General features: G+C 40.6%; 1 protein-coding gene and 1 pseudogene across 1 annotated transcript; both read left to right on the top strand.

The window, feature by feature from the left end:
* Positions 1–11,365: 11,365 nt before the first annotated feature.
* LOC145127702 (uncharacterized) lies at positions 11,366–11,785 on the top strand. The gene has a single exon (XM_079062849.1). The coding sequence runs from the start codon at positions 11,366–11,368 to the stop codon at positions 11,783–11,785; it is 420 nt and encodes a 139-aa protein (XP_078918975.1).
* Positions 11,786–12,221: 436 nt separating this feature from the next.
* On the top strand, positions 12,222–24,049 carry LOC145127701 (putative nicotianamine synthase 4; annotated as a pseudogene).
* The last annotated feature ends 1,328 nt before the right edge of the window (positions 24,050–25,377 follow it).

The raw sequence follows: 25,377 nt of genomic DNA, 5'->3' as shown, positions 1-25,377 counted from the left end.
ATTAGTCCTCTAAAGGTCATCTTAGTGCATTCTTATGACTAAGAAGAGGAGTCATGAATTGTTGAAATGGTTAGATCAGGAAGATGATTCATACTTCGTTCCAAAACAATTCTTAGAGTCATACTCCAAGATTGTAACTTGAGTGACATATCTTAAAGAAAGGTTTAAAACACTTGTCAAATGTAAGAGTAAAAGTGTCATAATCTTGTACATTTGAAATTGGTAAGTTGTGATGTTTTGGATAAAACAAAGACTAACTAAGGCCAATTGTGTGAAGTGTTTGTCTTGATAAAGAATCCGCACTATCTCTTGAATATTTGGCAAGATAGTCTTATATGTCAAGAGGATAGTGGGAGTCTTAAAGATCCTAAAAATAATTTCAAGAACTAATCAAGAATAAAACATGAGGTTCTTCACTAGCAAATGACTTGAGGTTTATAACCTATCGTGTTGACATATTCTGTGCCCATTCCAGTTAAAGTTGGCTTTGCATAGGAGTTCTGAAAGTTCTCAATTGGTTGCATAACAACTTGGAAGCAATGGCAGGCCCTATACTGCCAGGTGGCAAGAAGTTAAGATTGCATAAGTTCAGTCCATATGAGTTTGGATTTGTCATTATCCTTGTCTTGTGACTATGGTTTTGACGATTCACATGGATAAGAACACATACACCATAAAATCTAAGGGTCATAAGGTTTCTCTCCGATTCATGAAAATGATGGTGAGGAAACACTTCCACCAAGTAGATTTGAAGAAGATGGCAAAAGGTCTAAACAATTGAGACTATGATTACGGCATCCCTTTTCATAGTTCTGAAATTGTTTAGACACACATGCATGCTATCTAAGGAAAGGTGTATGATTTTGATAAAGTTTTATCAAAGCATCTCGTATCAGAAATCTGAACTTTGGTAAGAAAGTCAATAAAGTATTGATTTCTAGAAGTCCAGCTGATTTCTGAGTATATGTCAAAGCTAGTGGGAGCATAAGTGTTATGCTAATAATCATCATGTTAGTGGGAGCATGATAATTATTGTTAGTGTTGCAAGTTAGCAATGTTAATTATAGAAAACAAAAGTTTCAATTCGTGAGGCTGCAGGGATTGAAAAAGTTGTTTTGCTATAATTAAGGGAGAGGATATACTTCATTTCAGTTCTAAAGGCTTAGATTGAGACCTTAATCATCTTTAGTCAAGAATATATATATGAATTTCATGTTGGATTGGTTCAACTTAAGGAAATTCTATATATTGCATTCTCAAAATTCGATTATGATTACGGCATCCCTCTTCATAGTCAAATTTTGAAAACATGGCAAATAAAAATATTGTAGCAAAAGACTGGTCTAGAATCATGTCTTTATGTGAGACATCATGAATCGTGTACCATTTGCTTTGGGTACAGGATCGATTGCATGTGCTATAATATTTGTCATTTCTAAATTTTTCCAAATGCCCAGAGGCATTAAGAAGGGAAAAGGTCTAGAATTGGATATGACTAAAATGATTAAGCAATTGTCGAGGACAATCTGAGGTTTACCAAAGATTGGTTGCTCAGGGACAGTTGGAAGTATAGTGCTAATTTTGGAAGGACCATATTGACATATTTTGAAAAGAGGCATCTCTTATTCAGAAGTGATAGTCAAAATGAGAATATGGAGTTGTCTCCATAGGTGGAAGTTATCTGTGTAAGATTAGAAAACTTAATGCAAGAAGCATGTCCAAAGCAATGTACTTTGAATATGAGACTTAGTTTCCATGGAGTTGATCTCCATTGGAATACCTTATAATGACTGTTGACAAGTCTTTGTGACTTTGTACATATTCATTACAGGAGGGTCAGTGCATATAAGTTTAAAATCTAAATAGATTTCGATAAATGATAGGAATTTGAAATTCTCACATTTTTCGATAAGGATTTGGGAGTGTGAAATTAGAATCATTGAAATTATGTTCAATTGGTTTATTTCACAAAGTAAGGATCATAGACAAACATAGAGTGCATACTTGGTGTATGGCAAAGCTATTGTTTAAGAAAAACATAGTGTACATGCTTGGAGCATGGGACAACTAGTGTTTTTAATTCAAGTATAAAGTTGATAAAACCGAAACAATGAATAATGAGTAATCAGTATGGTGATAAATAAAAGTGTTTATTTATATTCATAGGGTTTGATACCATATTTGATTCATTTATTCTTGTGTTTCACTTTGCATGTTTTGACTTCCAGAATAACTAAGTCGCTCTTCCTGAATGATTAAGTTATTCAAACCATCCACAGTCGGTCATATGTTGGAAGTAGATATGAATCAAGACTGTCATGGGTTGGTTTGTAGAGGTCCAAGTTGGTGGACAAAGTGGTGCTACAACACTCATGAGTGCTCATAAGTTCTGAGTATTGGATTCAATCCGCGCTCATTTGAATCACTTCATGGATTTTATCACGAGTGATCATGAGACGATAATATCTTATATTCTTCAAACCTAGAGATATGAGTTGTTACTATGAGTTGGTTATACATTGATTGCACGAAAACGCATTTGGTAACTCGATGTTATAAAACATGCCTTTGTGTATGATTCAACAAGTAGTAGAACAAGCCATATGAGTCGAAGTTTATCCATTCCTTTTACCTTCGGGATAAAAGCGATATCTGTGGGCCCCTCGATGATTTAGCGATGACACATGTGAGTGCTTGGCCAAGCCAGGACTGATTTAATTTGTTCAATCAGTCAGTCATCATAAATCGAAAATCGGGAAACAACAAATGGACAGAGAGAATGATTATAATCCATGTCTCAGTCCATATGATATCTAGAATGGAGGAATATATGATCCCTTATCTAATGGACAAGTCATTGACAAGGTCAGAGTTCGACAGCGGCTTTAAGAGCTACGATTGCCAGTTAGGTTTTGAAGTCATACTCAATAATAGTTTTAGACTTATCCAAGTGGGAGACTGTTGGATTAATGTCTAAGTCCATAACTATATTTGGTATGTACTTGACCCGACCCGGCATGGTCCATTTGGGTTGCACTTCACCGGCACAATTTATATGGATAGTCTTTTGAGAATAGTATATTTATGATTTATATTAATATATTATAAGTTCTAATATATTAATATGGAATCATATTATTTAATTAGTATTGATCAAGAATTAATTTAGAATTAATTAAGTGATCAAAAAGAACTAATTAAATATGGACTTTTATATATATATATATGGAATGGGCCAAGTTCATTTAGGTTAGGCTAAGCTTTCATGGATGGTCCATGGAGCTTTTAACCCATGGATCCTATGTAAATGAAAGGTCATGGGTATTAGGGTTTACATGGATGTAACCCTAATCCTCCATAATATATAAAGGGGTCCTTGGCTCACAAAATTGGCACAAGTGTGTGAAAATAAGAGTGGGCCGATTTTAGTGTGCATACATATTCTCTCAAGTTCTTCGAAGGTGTTTTGGTGATTTGTGATTCCATTTGAGGCTTCCACACTATTGGGGCTAAGCTCTTAAAGCTTGAAGACATCAAGCTACATCAAAAGGTATGTCATCTAACTAGAACTTTGTAGTATATGTGCTTCATAATATGCTAGTTAGGATGAAACCTTGGAATAGTTAATATTTGCATGTATAATAGAGAAAACATAGATCCAAGGTTTATAGGGTTGCATGTACACCATAGGAGTGTTAGAATGCTCAAAACCCAACACATCCAACCATCTGCGCTGTCTCATGTTCAGGATCGGCTGATCCATGATATGTCTCAGGCTCTTGTGGTCCGTGTATATGGTACAGCGGACCCCATAAAGGTAATGTCTCCAAATCTTGAGAGCGAATACCACCGCTCCCAACTCTAGATCATGAGTAGGGTATCTCGTCTCATGCGGCTTCAACTGGCGCGATGCGTAGGCTATCGCCCGTCCTCTCTGCATGAGGACCACTCCCAGTCTCGTGATGGATGCATCACAGAACACCACAAAATCCTCAACTCCCTCCGGAAGAGTCAAGACTGGAGCCTCGCATAGTCGTTGTCTGAGGGTCTCAAACGCCCTCTGCTGCTCGGGGACCCACCGGAAATCCACCCCCTTCCTCGTCAGACGAGTGAGGGGTACTACAATCTTGGAGAAATCTTGTATGAATCTCCGGTAGTAACCTGCCAATCCCAAGAAGCTCCTGATTTCTGAGGGAGATTTCGGAACCTCCTACTGCATAACCGCCTCGATTTTGGCCGGATCAACCAAAATCCCCTCCTCGTTAACGAGATGTCCAAGGAAATGAACCTCTCGTAACCAAAACTCGCACTTCGAGAGCTTGGCATATAGCCGTTCTCGCCTCAGAACTCCCAATAACTCCCCTAGATGCTCCTCATGCTGCTCTTGGGTCTTGGAGTACACAAAGATATCATCTATGAACACTATGACCGAGCGATCGAGCATCGGTCTACAGACCCAATTCATCAGGTCCATAAATACCGATGTCGTGTTGGTGAGCCCAAACGGCATCACCACAAATTCGTAATGTCCATAACGAATTCGGAACGTGGTCTTCTCCACGTCCTCCTCCCTAACCCTGACCTGATGGTACCCACACCTCAGGTCTATCTTGGAGAACCAAGATTCTCCCTGTAACTGATCGAAAAGATCATCTATCCTCGGGAGGGGATAACTGTTCTTCACCATCAACTTGTTCAGCTCCCGGTAGCCAATGCACATCCGGTGTTAACCATCCTTCTTTTTCATGAAAAGAATCAGCGCTCCCCACGGAGAACTACTCGGATGAATGAACTGCTTTCCCAGCAGTTCCTGTAACTGTGATGACAGCTCCTACATCTCTAGTGGTGCCAACCGGTACGACGCCTTGGCGATAGGGGCCGCACCTGGCACTAGGTCGATCCTAAACTCGACCTGCCTCTCTGGAGGCACTCCGGTTAACTCCTCCGGGAACACATCAGCAAACTCTCTGACCACTGGAACCTCAGATACTGAAACCTGATCCCTGACCCGCGTATCCACCACATACGCTAGATAACCCGCACACCCGTGGTGAATGTATTGCCGAGCCCTGGAAGCCGAACAAAACCCTGATCCCAATCTGGTACCCTCGCCATAAACAATCAGTTCTCCCCCACTTGGGGTTCGAACTACCACTCGCTGACCCACGCAGTCGATCATAGCACCGAAGAGACTAAACCAGTCCATACCCACAATCACGCATATATCCCCCATGGGAATCGGGATCAGGTATATCGGGAAAGATACCTCGAAGATCTCCAATACGCAAACCCGATAGACCGAAGAAGCGAAAACCCCGTGTTCATTGGCGATGGAGACTCGCAACGGACACTCTAATTCTCCCACTGGCAACCCGAAATCCCTACTGGAATACTGAGAAACAAACGACCGACTCACCCCCGAGTCGAATAATACCAAAGCGGGTAAGTAGTTCACTAAAAACGTACCTAATCACAGGTACAACCATATAAGCATAAAACAGATAAAATCAATAAGATAAGGGATAGAAACATACCAGCAACCACGTCTGGTGCTGCCCTGGACTCCTCTGTTGTAAGCTGGAAGACGCGTCCCTGAGCCCTCGGGGGCGCTGCTCGACCCTGACTCCCGTCAGTAATCCTCAGTGTAGCCGGCGCAGGAGCCTGCGCCGGCTTGGTGTCTAGTAGGGGACACTAGGCCTTCATCTGGCCCATCTGCTCACAATGGTAACATAATCTGACCCCATAAGCTGGAGTTTGTTGCCTACAATCCTTAGCAATGTGGCCTTGCTTGCCACATTTGTGGCACCCGCTTCCCGATCGGCAAATCCCCGAATGAGCCTTTTCGCACTTCCCACAAGTGCAGCCCGACTGACCTCCAGACCTAGTATCAGCGGTCTTGGACCGCTTTGGCGCCGACTGTGACTGTCTCGGGGACTACCGCTGCTCCCTCGACTGCATCTCAATCTCCAACTCACGCCTCCTAGCGGCCTCCTGTAAATCCAGAAGCGTATCACAACGCCGGGTCGCCACAAACCGTCAAATATCAGTCTTGAGCATGCTCAGGTAACGTGTCATCTGAGCCTGCTCAAAAGCAAACTATGGGCAGAACATCGCCCTCTCTGTGAACATGCGGGTGATCTCCGTCACTGTCTCACCATCCTGTCTCAAATCCAGAAACTCCTGAGCTAGCCGCTCTCACTCGACACGTGGGATGTAGCGAGCGCAGAACATATCCCTGAACTGCTCCCAAGTAACCACAACCATCTGGTCATCATAATACGATCCAGTCATCAATCTCCACCTGTCCTTTTCCCCAAACCTCAGTAGGTTCAGGGCACATCTGACCTTCTCATCAGTAGGACATGAACACGTGAAGAAACACCCCTCCACGTCAGATAGCCACCTCATGGCTTTGATGGGGTCCTGAGTCCCATCAAAAGAAGCGGGCTACATGTTGTCGAAGTCCCGATACTGAAAAGCCTGACTGGCTTCTCCCCCTGCTGTTGTTACAGCCGTTGTAGCTCCTGCGGCAGCCGTCTCAGCTAGGGCTGCATATCTGTCATCAAAATACTCTATCATGGCAGTCTTAATAGACCAAAACATCTCCGAAATCTAACCCCGGACAATCTCGACCACCTCCTCACGGATGATCTCCCTGACACAATCATCTGTCAACGCTGGCCCACCCTGGCCGATAATCTCGGGCACTGTCGAGGCATCCTGATCGCCCTGCCCTGATCCCGATCCGGATCCAGTCACGAAACGCCTCGTAATCACCATACTGAAAATATAACAGGGATATATCAGATAATCTGCATAAATAACAGGGAACCAACACCCAACTAAACCCTAGGCGTTGTGACTTCCTTGCTACGCGTATGGGTCTTATGCTTTAAGTAGTACGGGCCCATACTACCTTCCACACCTACCCACATTTGTCTTAAGTATCATCACAACACCCTAACAATATACATATGCATGGTGATCGCTCAACCCTCACTCCTACAGGAAGGCTAACTATCTCATAACTGGCGGACTCATCCCAACAACCCATCCATGAAACTTCCACCAACCCTGCAGCACTCGTGTATGCTAGCCATATATAATGTTGGACCCTATAGACTTTCGAATACCTGATCTTACCCTAAGCCCTTCATCAAACAGGAACAGGAAATAAAGCCAAACCAAACATTCTCAGGCTATAAGACCTTAATTATGTACGGCCGTGATGCATACACTAAGCAACTACAGTAATTATGTCAATTTCACATACGGAAAAACCCTAGGCTATCAGGCATCATATAATCAAGCAATTCCTAAAGATCCCTGGCCTAGTACTAGCATTCTATTCTAACATATCACATAAATCAAATAACAGTACGGTATTTTGGGGTCTACTTACTGGCTCCGACTGATCGTACACTCTGCATCTCCCTTTATTATTTTGAAAACCATTTGAAAAATCATTTTGAAAATCGTGTTCATAGTTTGAGACAGGATTCGCACGAGTGTTCCTCCAATTCACTCAAACCAAGGCTCTGATACCAACTTGTAACATCCATAAAATTCAAGCCAATTTAAAACTTTTTCAGCCATTCAAAAATCATTAATTATTATAAAACTTGTTTCAAAATAGTTTAGTGTCAAAATATCCCAGAATCAAATCATAAACAATAGGAGGTGTACGATCACACCTTCTCCTTCCCGCGATCATCTGAGGTACCTGAAACAAAATCAACAACTGTAAGCCCGAAGCTTAGTGAGTTCCCCCAAAATACTCATACACTCATCAACATATACATAAACACAAACAACATACTATGGGTCCGGTCAACCATCGGGTTGGAATACCCCAGGCCCTCAACCATCGGGTTGGAATGCCAACATACTATGGGTCCAGTCATCCTCGGGATGGAATACCCCAGGACCAAAACCATCTGGTTGGAATTCCCTCATACTACGAGTACGATCATCCTCGGGATGGAATACTCATGGCCCACAACCATCGGGTTGGAATGCCCAGGTCTATTTTCTCTCGTACAAAGCAGATGAGCCTCAACCACCAATCAAACATGTGCACATATATCAGATAATCACATAACAGTCTATAGACAAACAAACTGATCTAACAGTTCATACTAGTATAACATATCAGGATAACAATCCAAAAGGTCTGGCCTTGGTGCCTTATATCCTTGAGTATAGTGAGGAAACTCACCTCACAGATGTCGAACTGTAGCGATAATGCAAAACTCTCGAATCGCAGCCACAAACTCAACCACCTATCACCACCATAGGAAAAGTCCATCAGAATCCCAATTTACCAAAATACCCTCAAAAGTCCAACTGGTCAACCCTTGGTCAAAGTCAAAGGTTAAAGTCAAGGGTCCATGTTGACCCGACTCGTCGAGTGCAGCTAGCAACTCGTCGAGTTCCTTAAGAACTCAGGAAGTCATGAAACCCTAACTGACTCGCCGAGTTTCCAGCCAACTTGCCGAGTCCATGCGTGTCCATATGTCGGGGAAAACCCTTACTGATTCGTCGAGCCGCTTACTAACTCGTCGAGCCCCCTTACTGACTCACCGAGTCCATGCAGAACCCAACCACGGTCAATCTTTATCGGACTCTCCGAGTCGTCTATGCCACTCGTCGAGTTCATGCAGTCCATTCCTTATACAGGTGTTTTTAAGCCACCCCAAAGCTCCATATTGCAGATCCAACCTCCTACGGCATGGTTTCCATGTAAAGTTGCAAACTTTACGTACATGCATGGTCCTAAATGCCAAAACTAGACTAAAGGAAAGGTTAAATCAAAGGGAAAGGGCCAAGCTTGCTAAATCTCATACCTTTATGGCTATAGGGACCAAGGGGAGTCCAGATCTGAAGTTACAACTTCAGAAGTTTGCCCGATACCCGAAACGACTCCTAAATATCCTAAAGATGGCACTAAACTTAGGGATGAAGAGATCTAGCAACGACTTTATACCTCCAAAATGATGCCAAGATGATGTAGAGTCAGATCCACAAGCTCCTCTTTGCTCCAAGCTTCTTATACTTCACACCTTCTTCACAAAAATGCACCAAAATCACTCTTTAAGCCTCACAATCACTCAAGGGCAAGGTTAATGGCGATTATGGTGTCTTCTGGCCGTCAAGGGGTGATAAGGGACTAGAGGAAAGGACTTAAGGTTCTTTAAATAGGGTGCAAACCCTAAAAATTAGAGTTTCATTTCCCAGCTCCTACTCGCCAAGTCCCGGTCCTTCGACTCGTCGAGTAGATCCAATAATCCAAACGGGTTAACCAGCCTCTACACGACGAGTTGGGGTAACCAACTCTTCGAGTAGGTCCATAAATATAAATATAATGCTTTAAAACTTGTACATGGGAGTCGGGGTGTTACTGCAACGTTCCAGATTAAAGGATTGTGCAGAAAACAAGGATCAAAGGGGTAGATGGAGAAAAATAATAAGAAGAAGGAAGGTTGGAATGCAAGTGTTTCATATGGGAGAAGGTAAACTCCGTCCAATCTACATTAAAATCTGTTTTAGAATTTCTTGAGTAAGTTGTAGGTTGTTCTTGCCAATTCACGAGTGGATATAATCAAAGAAGGAAACACAGATGGAAAACATAAACACTTGTATGGAATGAAAAAGTCCCTTCTGAGGAGGATTTGACATTACTATGTGGAATAGAGCATAATGGAAAGGACTATCAAATGAAGAAAAAGAAAAGAGAAGACAAAAGATGAAATGATTTAATGTTGCTATTGTGATTAATAATAAAATCTTGTTTTGTTGCATAAAAGTTTATCATGTTCTTTCTTTTGTCTTCAATGTTTCTCCAACAGTGGTGTATGTATAATTAAAGACCCCGAAGGAAAATACTTTGGGCAATGATCTATTGATCTCCAACAAAGTGGAGATAAATGATGGCTTGTTTGTTCTTTGTGAAGGCAAGCGTTTATGTATGGTGTATGAAACCAAGTGAAAAGATCTTGGTGGGGTTTACTTCTTGCAAAAGACAATTGCAACAATTGTTTTTGATTTGTAACAGCAAACAAATAGATGGTTGCTTCTATGGATGGTGCTTTAGATAACATTTTCAGATGTGGTTTTGAAGAAACTAATTGAAGACTAAATGTTCCCACATTTGGGAGGTATGTTAAACATTACAATCTAGCTTAAGGGGGTGTGTTGAAAGTTAAGCTAGATTTAAGAACTTAGTATTTATCAGGGTTAGTTTAGTAAGTAAAATTGGGAGTAATTAGATATATAATTCGACCGTTTAAGGAGCACATTGGTTTGAGGGGTTGTGATGATTGGTTTGAAAATCCACGATGGTTGAGTCTCTATGTACACATATGGGTAATTTGATGTAAAATTTGTTCTTGGTGTTAATATAAAAGTATTTCTTTTTAGAATACAAGAACCATCTTATTTTCTCCTTCTTCCTGTGTCTACATTAAATTTTGTAGTTGTTGTTCTGGTTTGTGTCCAACAAGCACAACCACATTATGAGCTTATTGCGTAAAATAAGCTTTTGAAATAAAAAAAAACAAAAGCAAAAAAAAAACAAAACTCTACTATGGGAGAGTATTAATTAGTACAATTTGTGAGTAGACAACTTGAAACCCTTCATATATCTCCTAAAAGGTATGTGACTTAATATGGGAAAACCACACAATCTATCACTCCTACGAAAATGAATTTAGCAGTAAATATGTCTTAACAAAGGTTTATAGAAGTGTCAACCATATACTAGCCACATCCTTCGTCTTAAGTATCAAAGGACATAAAGTGACTTTTTGGAACCCATAATTTTCAAAATTCGATACGTCCATATAGGGAGAAAACATTAGCGCGGGAGGGGGACTAGTAAACGGGAGAAATCAATAATTGTGGAAACTATTAACGGTTAGTAAACCTCTCAAGAAAATTTTGAAGAAGATTCTCCTTTGGAGTTGCTCCCTTCCAATGTTCTCAATATCTCCCTATGTACTTCCCCGTATTGCTTCAACATTTCACTAATACTCCTCATATCGCCTCAACAAAATGCATTTAAAAAAAATCACCTTGAATTAATAAAAATGCATCAAACACTAATATTTGAAAACATAAGAGCAATAACATTGTGGAACTTATTAACGCACACATTTATTACTGTATATGTGTATTAGTTTAGCATATTTACTTTCCTTATATATATCTTTTATTAGCTGTACTCTATTGTAATTTGTATCTATATATTGGGGGGTGTGAATAATGAAAGGCAGGAAATTCAATTACACGATACTTTACATGGTATCAGATATTCTATAGCCCATGTCCTATATCCCCCTCTCTCTCCATTTCTCGTCTCATCACGATGAGCGACAAAGAAAATGCCATTAAGGAAAACCCTCTTCAATCTGTCTATACAATCACCAACATCCAAAACAAGGTCAGAATCCTTGATGGTACAAAAGTCACTTACTCCACCTGGGTAAAACTTTTCCAACTTCACGCACGTGGTTACAAAGTTCTTGGCCACATCGATGGTACAAAACCACCAGAGAAAACCGACCCTAAGTATAACGAATGGGTTAAAATCGACTCCATAGTCCTCCATTGGATATACACCACTCTCTCTGAACATCTCCTGTCTCGAGTCCTTGAGGAGGAATCCACAACCCTTGAAGCATGGAACCGGATCAAATCCATCTTCCTGAACAATAAAGGCTCACGGGCGACTGCTCTCGAGCATGAATTCAGAAACCTAACCCCTAAAAACCATGCCTTCCCTTGAAGCTTATTGTTAACGCCCTAAAGAACTTTATGTTCAATTGAGTGACGTTGAAAGCCCAATCAGCCAAAACTGACTTGTGTTGCAACTGGTACGAGGCCTACCAAGTGAAATTTGACACCACCGCCTCTTACATTAATCAAACACTTTCCTCTTGGGAGGCTGCTTGTAACATTTTGGAACTTGAACTCCATCGTTAAACCACCCGGGATAGTATTTCATCTCCGCCTATTGTTGCTGCTATCTCTCATAATTCACCCTCATTACCTGCTCAAAACCATCGAGAAAATAATCCTCGAGGACCCTCTTGCAACTCTAATCCATGCCGGCCAAATAACCAGGCTCGAAACACGCGTGGCCTATCAAAAAACAATAGCAACGCCGGCCCACCTGGCAAACGCATTAGCCCAATATGCCACCTTGAACTCCCTGGTGGATGATGCCCCCACATTTCCCATATTCAACTAACGCCGACTGGACTACTCCTTCGACCGCTCATTCTCGTCTACCACAACAGCAACAATCAGGACGAAATCAACAACAACATCAGCATAATGGAGCGACAAATCAAAACCACCAGGCACATCTCACTGATTACATTGCTTTGGAGCCCACGGATATAGGTGAAGCATTTCACGCATTGACGATGGACCCCAATGAAGATCAATGGTATATGGATATAGGTTCTTCTTCACACATCACCGTTGACCAGTGTAAGCTCACCAACTTCTCTAAGTTTTCTCTTATTAACTCTATATTCGTTGGTAATCGAAATTGTATTCCAATACTTGGATCGGGTCATGCCACTCTCCCATCTACTACGAAAAACCTTCACCTTAAGAATGTGCTCTATACCCCTCATATCATTAAAAAATTAATATATGTTCGTCAATTTGTTAATGATAATTGGGTATCTGTTGAGTTTGACCCTTTTGGCTTTCATGTGAAGGATTTTCCGAGTGGAAAGCTCCTGACTCGACACAATAGCAGCAGAAACCTTTATCCTCTTACCAACTCTACCAACGACTCATCCGCATCAGCACTCACAACTTCATCACCCACTAAGTTTTGGCCTGACAGACTCGTCACCCAAGACTTTCAGTCATGGATTTTTTTATTTTTTCATTCTATTATTCCATGTAATAAGAAAAATTGCTCTTTAGTTCGCAATTCTTATCAACTTTCAAAAAGATAAAAGATTACCTTTTTATACATCTACATCCAACACTGTGTTGCCTTTCGATATTATTCATAGTGACCTATGGACATCTCCTGTACTCAGTCGCGCTGGGTAAAAATACTATATGGTTTTAATTGACGATCTTACTCACTATACATGGGTTTTCCCTCTCAAATTCAAATTTGAAACTTTCTCCAAATTCAGCCAGTTTCACAAATTGATACAAACCCAATTCAAAACTTCCATAAAATCCTTTTAATGTGACATGGGTGGTGAATTTGACAATCACCAATTTAAATCTTTAGCCTCCACCCACGGCCTACAATTTTGTTTCTCTTGCCCACAAACTTCCTAGAAAAACATGAAAGTTGAACACATGATTCGCAGACTCAATGAAATCATGCTATCACTCCTCACTCATGCTTCTCTGTCCCCTCCTTCTGGGTAGAAGCTTTACACACCGCCACCTACCTCCACAACATCATACCCACCAAACTACTAAACTTTCGTCCTCCCACCAATGCTCTCTACCACCGCACACCTTCTTATGACCACCTTCAAGTGTTTGGTTGTGCTTGCTACCCAAACCAAACTTCAACTCGCTCACACAAATTAGCCCAACAATCCACACTTTTCATCTTTCTTGGCTACCCCGCTAATTACAGTGGCTACCGTTTCCTTAACATATCCACCGGTAAAACCATTTAGTCTCGTCACGTCACCTTCGACGAGACTAAATTTTCATACGACGACCTCACGACCACCATTCCTCATGACTACTCCTTCCTTGAATCTGATCCTTCCCCACTAATATTTGAGAACCCAACACATTATAAAACCCCATGCACACCAAATTTATCCTCGTCCCCTTCAACTACTACATTTCCGCCTCCATCACTTCATACTTCACCAACCCCATCTCCTCTTCCCTCCCCACCACCTAATGCTTCTCCATCTCCACCAAACTGTAACATCCCAAATTTGAAGACTAAAAATTTCATTTTTAATTAAGTAGCTTATAAAATTGTTTACTGAAAAACATCATTGAATCGTATCATTTCATAAAATCGTAGTCACATGTCTCAAACCATAACATAAAATAGTAATCATGTTAGAGTACAATCCCATGAATCTCATAGAGCGGAAATCCTGTGTGTGTGATACGCTGCTACCGTGCCGGCTCCTTTCCCTTTGAAAAAGAGGTACCTGAAAACAAAATTGAAACTGTAAGCACAAAGCTTAGTGAGTTCCCCCATCATACCGCATACCATACAATAACATATCTAGCCAGACATATATGGGTGCCCGCCTCCCCTTCGGTCTATTTCAACCGGATAGTTGCCTAGCATATCTGGGTGTTGGCCTCCCCTTTGGTCTATTTCAACCGGATGACTGCCTAGCATATCTGGGTGCTGGCCTCCCCTTCGGTCTATTTCAACCGGATATCAGGGACTATTTCACCCCTACCACTACCACATAGAATCATAGCATACTGGCACATAGAACATAACAGATAGTGGCATACCAGACAATTATCACACAGAGAATCATCTAACTACAAACTCCTACTAGTGGGTCGGCATTGTGGCCTTAGACCCACTTCTACTGGAAGGTAACTCACATCGTAAAGATGAGTGTCGAATCTCACAGGAAGTAACCTCTAACAGCTGCTCCGATGACTCCCGGCTATCATAATCATAATAACACTCAATCAGAATCTATAACCCTACTTAGGGTAAAATGACCATTTTACCCCCTTGGCCTAACTTGAACCATTCCTAAGGCCCAATTCGAACTTATTAAACCCAGTGCACCCATGGCCCATCAAAGGCTCCTTAAGGGCCCACTAAGGCCCAATTTTCTGAATTGGGCCATATTCCTCAAATGAGCCCATTACAAGTCCAAAAGTCCTTAGCCCAAATAATAATTTCAAAAGGCCCAACATGGCCCAAAAGGACCAATACTTCTAATTCCAAATTCCCAGGCCCAGAACTATACTCCACAGTGGCCCACGGGGCCCAATAGTCCAGGCCCAGTCCTCTAAGGCCCAAAAGCCCAATGTAGCCACTCTGCATGTGTACGTGTCGCGTACCTGGCATGTACGCCCAGTAGAGATGCACAAACCCAGGATCCGATCCGATCCGATCCGGTCAACAATCGGATCCGGTCAAATCCGATCCGGTAAACAATCCGATCTGGTCCAATCCGATCCGAATCCGGTCAAAATCCGATCTGAATCTGGTCAACAATCCGAATCCGATTTGAAACCGGTTTGATCCGAATTTTTTTAGCTTTTACCAAATTTTCCGATGGTTTAAGAACCAGTTTTTGTAGAATCCGGTTTGTGATCCGGGGGTCAATCCGATTTCGAGTCCGAAAACCCAAACCGGTTTGAATCCGGTCACCGGTTTAATCCGATCCGGTTTGGTCAAAACCGGTTTTGACCGAAACCGGATTTCGGATCGGATCGGTTTCATTTCGAGGATCCGGATTTTGTGTGCATCTCTAACGCCCAGCATACGCTGGCCTTGACCGCAAACGGGAAGTTTACCCAGTACGCGCAGCGTACCAGGGTGTACGCTTAGCGTACTGGCCAGCTTTCTTGGGACTTCATTTGTGACTTAATCCATTAAGTCTTCACGTCCAAAATGTAGATCTAGGTCGTTTAAGACCTCCTAATCCATAAAGTCATAAACTTTATGTGCTTGCATGCATGGTTGGGGTCAAAACATGATTTTGGTCCTTTTAACAAGCGTTATGACCATCAAACACTTGCATGGTTGTGGCTTAACCATCAAGGTCCGATTTTTATGACTCTTAGTGCCTCTAAGAGCCCAAAAGGACAGCTCTTATGGTCTGAAATCATCAAGATGCTAGAAGCTTCAACAATGGAGTCCAAAGGTGACATTAAGCACTCCTATAAACAAATCTAAGCATGCAATGGTCAAGTTTGGAACTTGATACCTCAAAAGAGTCAGAAATGATTCCAATCTCATGGATCTACAAGCTCCTCTTGAATCCTTGCCTCTTCTTCAACCTCCTTTTCTTCTAAGAACACCAAAATCAAACAAAGAAGCTCTCAAATGGCAAAAATACACAATAGTGGGTTAGGGTTTTCGAGGTGGTTGCTTAAGGGTGATAGGGAGGTTGGTCCAAAGGCATAATGTCCTTTATATAGGGATCAAACCCCAAAAGTTAGGGTTTTAGTATCTGCGCGCGTACGCTGCGCGTACCCTTTGGTACGCTGGGCGTACGTGCATGGCTTCCGCATTCCAGTTCCTTGAGTACGCTGAGCGTACATGTCACACCCCCAAACCAGAACGACGGAAACGTTCGGGGGCGGAGGACTTCAGGTAAGTATCACAACACATGCAATATAGTAATCAAAGTACAAACAACCATTGCATTAATAAGTATAAGTTTTACATAAGTGTTTAAACATTACATATTCAAACACCAAAGTAGCTACAGTAGAAGACAAGAGTCGCGGTACGGTACTAGGTAGTCTTCTCAAAAGCTTCGGGAGTGTACCTGTCTACTGGATTCCTGAGAATACAAGTTATTTGGAAAGAGTAGATCAGCATTTAAGCTGGTGAGTTCATAAGTATTTTAGTTATGTTAAGTATACTCTAAGTTCTTTGGACAAGTTCACTGGTTCCTCCAGAAAATCCTATATTTCCTGAGGTGATAGACTGATAACCTCAATAGTTTCCCTCTGTAATTACTTAGTTTATACTAATTATATATAACCGAATATCGAATGGACAGTTAAATGGGTGTATCTTCCCTAAGCCCACAACCAAACAAGGAACATGAAGTAAGGCGGAAGTCACACATTTCACTGTCAATCGGATATTACATATGTATAACTCTGGTGTAAAAACTAAGGAATTATAGAATTAACCACTAAAGGTCCTTTATGTTATACTAGTTTACAGAAAGTGAATGACTAAGGTCCCATTTGTAAAAGTGGTTTAATCCCATAAATCGTTTCCTTTGTAAAAGTGGTTTAATTCCATAAACCGTTTCATTTGTAAAAGTGGTTTAATCCCATAAAATGTTTCCTTTGTAAAAGTGGTCTAATTCCATAAACCGTTTCATTTGTAAAAGTGGTTTAATCCCATAAACCGTTTCATTTGTAAAAGTATACTCAGTTATATCCATTCTACAGTAAAAACCTTAGTATTAATCCTGGAAAATATTATATTATCCATAATACTGCCTTGTGGTTTTAAATGTTCAAAACCAGAAGTACAAGTATATTTACCATACTTGATTTCATGATACGTAGTTTTTACTGTAAGTAAAAACTAACAGAAGGTATATTTGGTCAGGATGTAATTATCTTTTCTTACTGTTTTAAGAGAAGTATATTACTTAGTAATTTACTCGTTGTTTTATCCATGTGAGTTCTATTAACCATACTAATATGACTGATATGCCTGCCGCGACGTTCTTCAGGCGTCGGAAACGATGTATTATTACCCCGTGATTGCTAACCCTGGTACTCTGTATAGTACCTTTGTTAATGCAAACCCGATATGATGCAAACCCGGTATGATGTATTATTACCCCGTGATTGCTAACCCTGGTACTCTGTATAGTACCTTTGTTAATGCAAACCCGGTATGATGTATTATTACTTCTTTAATATATTATCCTTATATTAAAAGTATTATACATATCTTGGTATAGATAAATGAATTGTTGGTAATTTCCTTGGAAAGTATACAATCGTGAATCATACTTGTATATTTAGTTTTGAATCATAAATTATACCTATTATAATTTATATGTTCCATCTGATTAGCATGATTTCTCATGGATGAACACCTTTGTTCAGCATGATACAAAGGTAATGATACCGAATGAAGTAACCTTTTATATTCATATATGTATAATATATATATATATATATATATATATATATATATATATATGTAAAAGAAGGAAACGACCTTCGGACAAATAACACCACCTTAATTCCACATCCAAACAAGGAAAAGGAAATAAGATAATTCATTAGTCCTAAGCCCTTCAAATCTTATTTATATATTTATACATATATAAACATGATTTTGGCATTTATAATTTGAAATAGTTTATAAAACCTTTTTCAAGGAATTTAATGGAGTTTACATGACTTTAAAGATTTAACATGGCTTTAAATCATTTTGGAAGTATTTGGTAATCCTTAAAAACATAAGGAAATCCTTTGTGTGATTATTATCACATACAATTATTAACACAACTTTAAATTGTGTTCAACTTGTATTCCCCTCCCCCCCCCCCCCTAAAAGCATTTAAAAACCATTAAAAAGGTAAATTATAGGGGTATGAACTCACTTTGATAAGTGGTGATTTGGACAGCGTTTCGTTTCTATAGATGATCTTTCTCGAAGAAACCGCGAGTTTTTTATTAAAAACCGGCTTTATGCGGGCAGCACTTCGACTGGAAAGAGGTTATCTTCTCGAGAATTCCGGGGCTCCGGGGCTTGCTTCGGGTTTTAGACATGATACCGGGTCCTTGGGGGTTGTTTGTGAAGTTATGGAAGTGAAAGGGGTGAAAAAGGAGCAAAAATGGTGTAAAAAGGGGTTAAGAACCGGAGGGTCTCGCACCTCCTATTTATAGTCCGAAGTCTCGGACAGGTGGCGAAGGGAAGGAGGAGTCAGCAGCCACGCGTCATCAGCTGCGAAGGCCACGAGGCCGAATTCTAAGGCGGTTTGCGAAGCTCGGATGCAAGACACGGTGCGAGGTGCGTGTTGGCTTCTGAGTGGACCGAACTTCGGTCCAATGGGGAGGCGCCACGAGGGTTCGAGGGGTGTCTCCTACGAGGGTGTCCGAAGGTAAGTGAACCGCGGCTTTGGTCGAATCAGAAGGCGCCACGCGAGACTGCGGTCCAATCAGAAGATGCCACGTAGCAGACACATGGAAGCCTCGCATGCGAGGGTGACGTGGCCGAAGAGGGTCCATGCGAAAATTCCCGGTTTTCAACATTTCTTGATTTTCGGGCCAAAAACTTGCGAAATTCATAACTTTCGCATACGAGCTCCGTTTTTGGCGTTCTTTATATGCACGCATAGGTAAAATTATACTCTACGACTTTCGTTTAGACTTCGTCGGCTAATTCATAACTTCTTCATCCGACGTCCGTTTTCGTCTGTCTTTTTACCGTTGTACTACTTTTGACGAGACCATCGATTCTCGTTTAAGTTGTGTCGGCTAACTAAATGATCGATTTATATTTCGAATTTTTAGTTGTCTACTGCTAAACCGAAACTTAGAAAAATCATAACTTCCTCATACGAAGTAAGATTTTTACGTTCTTTTTATGAACTTTCTCGGTTTAACATATTCTACAACTTTCATTTAGATTGTTAAGGCTAAAATGTCTTTTATCGAAAATTCACTTTTTACACTGAATAGTGTTTTGTCGGTTTTGTCGCGGATTTTCTATTGGTCATAACTTCTTCGTTATAACTCGGATTTCAGTGTTCTTTATATTTTTAGAAACCTTGTTACAATCTCTACCACTTTGTTCATCCTAATTACAATTTTTGATCAATTTATTTTTGACCTAAATTTGACTGGTGTCACATTATCTCCGCGTTAGAGGGAATTTCCTCCCGAAATTAAGTCTAAAGTGATACTCATGGACTAGGTCTAATCTTCCCTTTCCCAAGTGAATTCAGGTCCCCGGTTTGTAATCCAGCGAACCTTCACTAACGGGATAAGACTTTGCTTGGTTCTTTTGATTTCCCTATCCATGGTTTCTATTGGTTCTTCTACAAAGTGTAGACTTTTAATTAACTTGATTTCATCGAGTGAAATAACAAGTGTTTCATCGGATAGACACCTCTTTAGATTAGATATGTGAAAGGTGAGATCAATGTTATTAAGTTTTTGTGGTAGTCTAAGTTTATAAGTACAAGACCAATTCTGGTAAGAATATCAAATGGTCCTATGTACCTTGAATTTAGTATTCCACGCTTTCTCAAGCGTATCTTGTCCTTCCGGGGTGAGACCTTCATATGACAAGGTCATCAACATGGAATTCCAAGGGTTTTCTTTTATCGAAGCCGTAGCTTCTCTGATTAACTCTGGAAGCTTTATGTCGCTTCCTGATTCGTATTTTGTTTTTGGTAGTTTCTCGGATGAATTCCAGATCAGCGAAGGTGCTGTGTGGAAATTGGATCTCTAGCTAGTTGCGTATTACCTAATTTAGTCCAGTGCAGATAGGATATGCACTTGTGACCGCAGAAGGTTTTGAATGGAGGAACTTGAATGCTAGCGTGATAAAGGACTCGACTAATTGGTAAATGGGTATCCCATTATTTACCATAGTCGATCACATAGGCTCATGACTACTCTAGTTCCCAGAGATTTTTGAGTGACTGCGTGAACTGGGAGATGATTCTATTATCTCAGCGGAGATAACAGATATTGGAATACCGTGCACTCACACGTTCTAGTCATCTTCTCTACTTGCCACATCTTCAGGTTTCAAGGCTTCTTCTTGAGCCTCCTTACTTTGTGTGGACAGATTTAAATGGGTTATCATAGTCAATGATTGGCTCTACGACCTGGGTACTCTTTCCGACTTAGGGTGTCAGCTACTATATTGGATTTGTCGAGATTATAACGAATTTCGAATTCGTAGGCATTTAGTAGCTCGACCCATTGTCGTGGTCTCATGTTGAATTCCTCCTGGTAGAATATATGATGAAGGCTTTTGCTCCGAAGTTCATGATCAGACTCATATATAATTTAGATTTCACAAAACGTTTGGATGGGTGACTCTGCCCCAGGTCCACAACCAAACAAGGAACAGGAGATAGGGCGGAATTACACATCCTTAATCTTGTTAAGTCTAAATTATATACCACTCTCGTGTATACACTTAGCATCGATAGATTAACTTAATGAGTTCTTAGTCTCTATTCTTGAACTTGACCTGCGGTATAATGATTTTCCTATGAGATCTATTGGGGTACTTCGGTAGTTACTGACTTGTAAGACTACTTTGGTGCTTTTCGTTTGAAGTTTTCAGTCTACTGAGTAGGCTAGAATGGCGTGGTACCCTTCGCATGGGTACTTCTGAAGTTTTGAAATGAGAGACAACCTAAGGGTTTTGCGTTATAGATTGGAAGAATTTCATCTTACGGCTGATTCAGGAAAAAGTTCTCTTATACAGCATAAGAATTTTCACATGGTAAGGGCCAGGCTAAACCATGTCGAATGAGGATGTCGGAATTTTATCGACGAAATATATATTAAGTCGTTCTGGGAGGAATGATTACTAGGATGATATCCTATGTACCTAAGTTTTCAGCGCTTCTGGTTTTATTTTGTTATTATCGCTACGAACCCTTTTTTGATTCGAAATTGGCGGGTACTACCAATACAAGGGTTCTGATAATTTAAAATTATGAACTTTCATGAAAGGATCCTTACTAGGTCTCTCTATAATCGCTTGGTGTATACAAGTCATGTATAATTAAGATTGGTAAGACCTTTGACTGAGCAACCCTGCCCTAAATCCACAACCAAACAAGGAACAGGAAATGAGGCGGGATTACTCACTCTAAGTTTACAAATCTTAATTATAAATGACCCTTATGTATACACTAAGTCATCATAACGTACCTGTTAGGGTTTCAAATTTAATATAGATGCTGTGACTTAATTTAAACGGGAGAGTAATCATAATTATAGATAATTATCGGGGTTTGGAAGCGTACCAAAATATAGCAGGGTTCTTTGATGCTTTCCCATGTATTGGGGTCAAACTCCTCCTGCTCCCCCGTCGTTCTTCTCTGTTGGACAGTCCCTCTTGTAATGTCCTATTTCACCACAAAGGTGACATATGGGAATGGTTCCAACATCGGTAGTTGAAGTGATGAACTCAACCGGAGTTCTACAGATCCGGGCGGTATGCCCCTTCAAGTTGCATCTATTGCAATGCAGCTCTCGGCAAACTCCATGATGATGGTAGTTGTACTTGCTGCAGTGTGGGAGGTTTCCTAAGTACGGCGTGGTCGGTGCTAGAATAACAGGGCTGATGGGGGTATTGACTGCCCCAGTTCGTTGCCCTCTGTTAGGTTCTTGAGTTGAACAACTCCCTTTCTTGTTCTCAAACTTTCGTTTCAAGATATTAGGCTTAAGGTTCAAAGTGTCCTTACAACTAGGTGCTCGTTGTTGTACTTGGTCATCACCACGATCGGGATTGCCGATAGCATTACTACTAACATTTGCGTTGTTAGCATTAAGGTGTGCCATGACAACTGCTACAGCTGTTGTGACTGCAGCTTGAAACATAGCTGCATCTATTGAAGGATTGGTGTTTTGCTGGTGGGTTGGTTACATTCCTTCGGAGGCATGATTCTGTTTCATGATAAGAAAATGAGCTCGTGAGCGACTATCGTTGTCTCTAGATGTATTCTATCCATTTGTATCTCTGTATAAATCTTTCATTTTGTTATATTGTTCTCAATGATTCGACCTACATCCCTATGATGCAGTCCTGGTAAGGAACAAAAATAAGTTTCTAGAATGGTTATGAACTGAGTATCATCCGAACTAAGTTACCTTCGATTGGTGGATATCGTTTTCCAACTTTCGGAAATATTCGAAAACAATTCATAACAGTGTCTACATAAAATAGACTTATGAATTTGAGAAGTAATCACTATCAATTAAGATTTCGTGATCTGATTTATTGTTATTAGTCGTGACAGGAAAAGAGGATAAGCTCTCCCACTCTATTTGTAATCTCTTTCATAATCCCTGTAAACACTGCAAATTATAGTGAATTGTTTCTCGGCTTCCTCCGCCCGTGGTTTTTTCCCGATTTGGGTTTCCACGTAAATTCTTGTGTCTCTATTCTATTTATTTTATTCGTATTTCGTTGTGATTATTACGCTTTGATAATTTTTGATCCCATTCCGCATTGAGCTAATATTATTTAAGTCAATTTGGATCCGTCGTATTTTACAACAATTTATCGCAAAATTTCAAAGCTTGACAGTCTGAAACCCTCTAAAGATGCTGATAGCCTCTTCACTGAGCTGGTCAGCACTTGCATCCCACCCTCTTCTATAAACATATCCACTCTCCCGGCCAATATTCAAGAAATAAGGTCAAACCTCATAAGAGTTTGTGGTGAGGCTGAAGGCCATCTTGAAGCGCACTTCTCCACCATTTTAGGCTCTTTCCAAATCCACTTCACCATCTAAAAGAATTCCCTTACTACTCCAATTACCTGAAGCTTAGCCGTCTTGAGTTTGACATTCTTACTGAACACTATTCTGCATTTGGACAAGCCCCTAAGCGTCTTGCCTTTGTGGTGTCTGGCCCCTTGCCTCTCACATCTATTGTATTAGCCTCTTATCATCTCAAGGACACCATTTTTCACAACTATGACATAGACTCTTCGGCAAATTTGATGGCCTCTCATCTTGTTTCGTCTGATTCTGATTTGTCCCAAAGAATGGTATTCCACACTGCCAATATAACTGATGTGACAGATGAGTTGAAGGGATATGATGTCATTTTCTTGGCTGCACTTGTAGGGATGGATACTGATGAGAAGGTCAAGGTGATTGATCATTTGGCAAAGTACATGGTGTTGGGTAATCTTGATGGGTTAAGTTGTTCATGGGTATGGATTCGAATGGGTCGCTCCAGTTTCCTTATCCACAAGTTGAATAATCAGGACTTGGTCTAATGAAAGACCTGGTTTGGTGGAGCTTCAATAAACGTGGACTTAGTAGTCCTATGTTTGTGGTTTTAGCTGATAGTTCTCCTTTTTTATAGCATGTTTATTATTATAAATAGAGTAGGGTTTATCTTCTAGGGTGTAGGACGTGTATGTATGTATTTTCTGTTTTCATGAATGAGTAATACACAGAAAATTGTCCTATCTACAGATTGCATGTTCCTTCTTTTACTGTGAGTATTAGTGCATTTTTGATCTTGTGTAGAGAATGTTCCAACAATTGGTATCAGAGCACCCAGGTTCACACCTGGTTCTCAGCAAGAAAGAGAGGATGAAAGCAAGAAGTTTGGTGATAGGAGGATCAATTGATCTGTAGCAAGAAAGTAAGCAGTAAGCATGAAGAAAGGCTGCACAGCAGCAAATTAGAAAGAAAGAAAGAAAGAAAGAAAAGAAGAAAGAAAGAAAGAAAGAAGAAAGAAAGAAGAAAGAAGAAAGAAGAAAGATAGAAAGAATAAAGAAAGAAGAAAGAAGAAAGAAGAAAGATAGAAAGAAAGAAAGAAAGAAGAAAGAATGAAAGCAAGCAAGAAGTCCGATCATGTTTGTTAATCAGAAGAAAGATGCAGGAGCAGTTTTTTGTTGTTTGTTAGCAGGTAAGAAAGAAGAAGCAAGCAGCAAGTGATTAACAAGCAGGAGAGGGCCGGTTGCAAGCAAGATAGCAAGCATGTAGCCTGTAGCACGTAGCGGACAAGAAAGAAAGCAAGCAGTAAGGGTGATCAAAAGAAAGAATGAAAGCAACTAAGCAAGTAGCAGGTTGGTTACTCCTGTTGATCAGAAGAAAGTAGCAGGAGTAGAAGGGTGTTGTATGTTAGCAAGAAAGAAAGAAGAAGCATGCAACAAGAGCAAGAACCGACTTTGTTGTGCTGAAGAAACGGGTGAAGAAGCATCAAGATTACGGGGGTGAATGTTGGGTAATCTTGATGGGTTAAGTTGTTCATGGGTACGGATTCGAATGGGTCGCTCCAGTTTCCTTATCCACAAGTTGAATAATCAGGACTTGATCTAATGAAAGACCTGGTTTGGTGGAGCTTTAATAAACGTGGACTTAGTAGTCCTATGTTTGTGGTTTTAGCTGATAGTTCTCCTTTTTCATAGCATGTTTATTATTATAAATAGAGTAGGGTTTATTTTCTAGGGTGTAGGACGTGTATGTATCTATTTTCTGTTTTCATGAATGGGTAATACACAGAAAATTGTCCTATCTACAGATTGCATGTTCCTTCTTTTACTGTGAGTATTAGTGCATGTTTCATCTTGTGTAGAGAATGTTCCAACACATGGCCCCAGGTGCTTTGCTCATGCTGAGGAGTGCTCATGGTGCCCGTGTCTCTCTATCCAGTGGTAGAAGCACAACAACTTCAAGGGTTCGAAGTTCTCTCCGTTTTTCATCCAAATGATGACGTCATCAATTCAGTCGTGATTTCACGTAAGATTGCAGATCCTTTTAACAATGATCATGGTGATAATCATCATCATCACCATGAGTTGGGGATCGAGTCTGTCATGCCATTGAGTTGCAAGTATTGTGAGTTCCAGGCTTTCAACAATCCTCTTGGCCAGATCAAAATGATGGATTATTAGATTTCATTCTACGGTAAAGAGGATTGGTATTCATATAAACTTATCGTATGTGCTTGCTT

This window comes from Lactuca virosa, chromosome 7 (assembly GCF_052849685.1).
Source record: "Lactuca virosa cultivar CGN04683 chromosome 7, Lactuca_virosa_CGN04683_v6, whole genome shotgun sequence".
NCBI classification, from domain to species: Eukaryota; Viridiplantae; Streptophyta; class Magnoliopsida; order Asterales; family Asteraceae; genus Lactuca; species Lactuca virosa.
This window is presented reverse-complemented; position numbering and strand designations above follow the sequence as displayed.

Excerpts from the sequence above, each read along its gene's own strand:
- LOC145127702 (XM_079062849.1), top strand. The coding sequence starts at position 11,366 with ATGAGCGACAAAGAAAATGCCATTAAGGAAAACCCTCTTCAATCTGTC.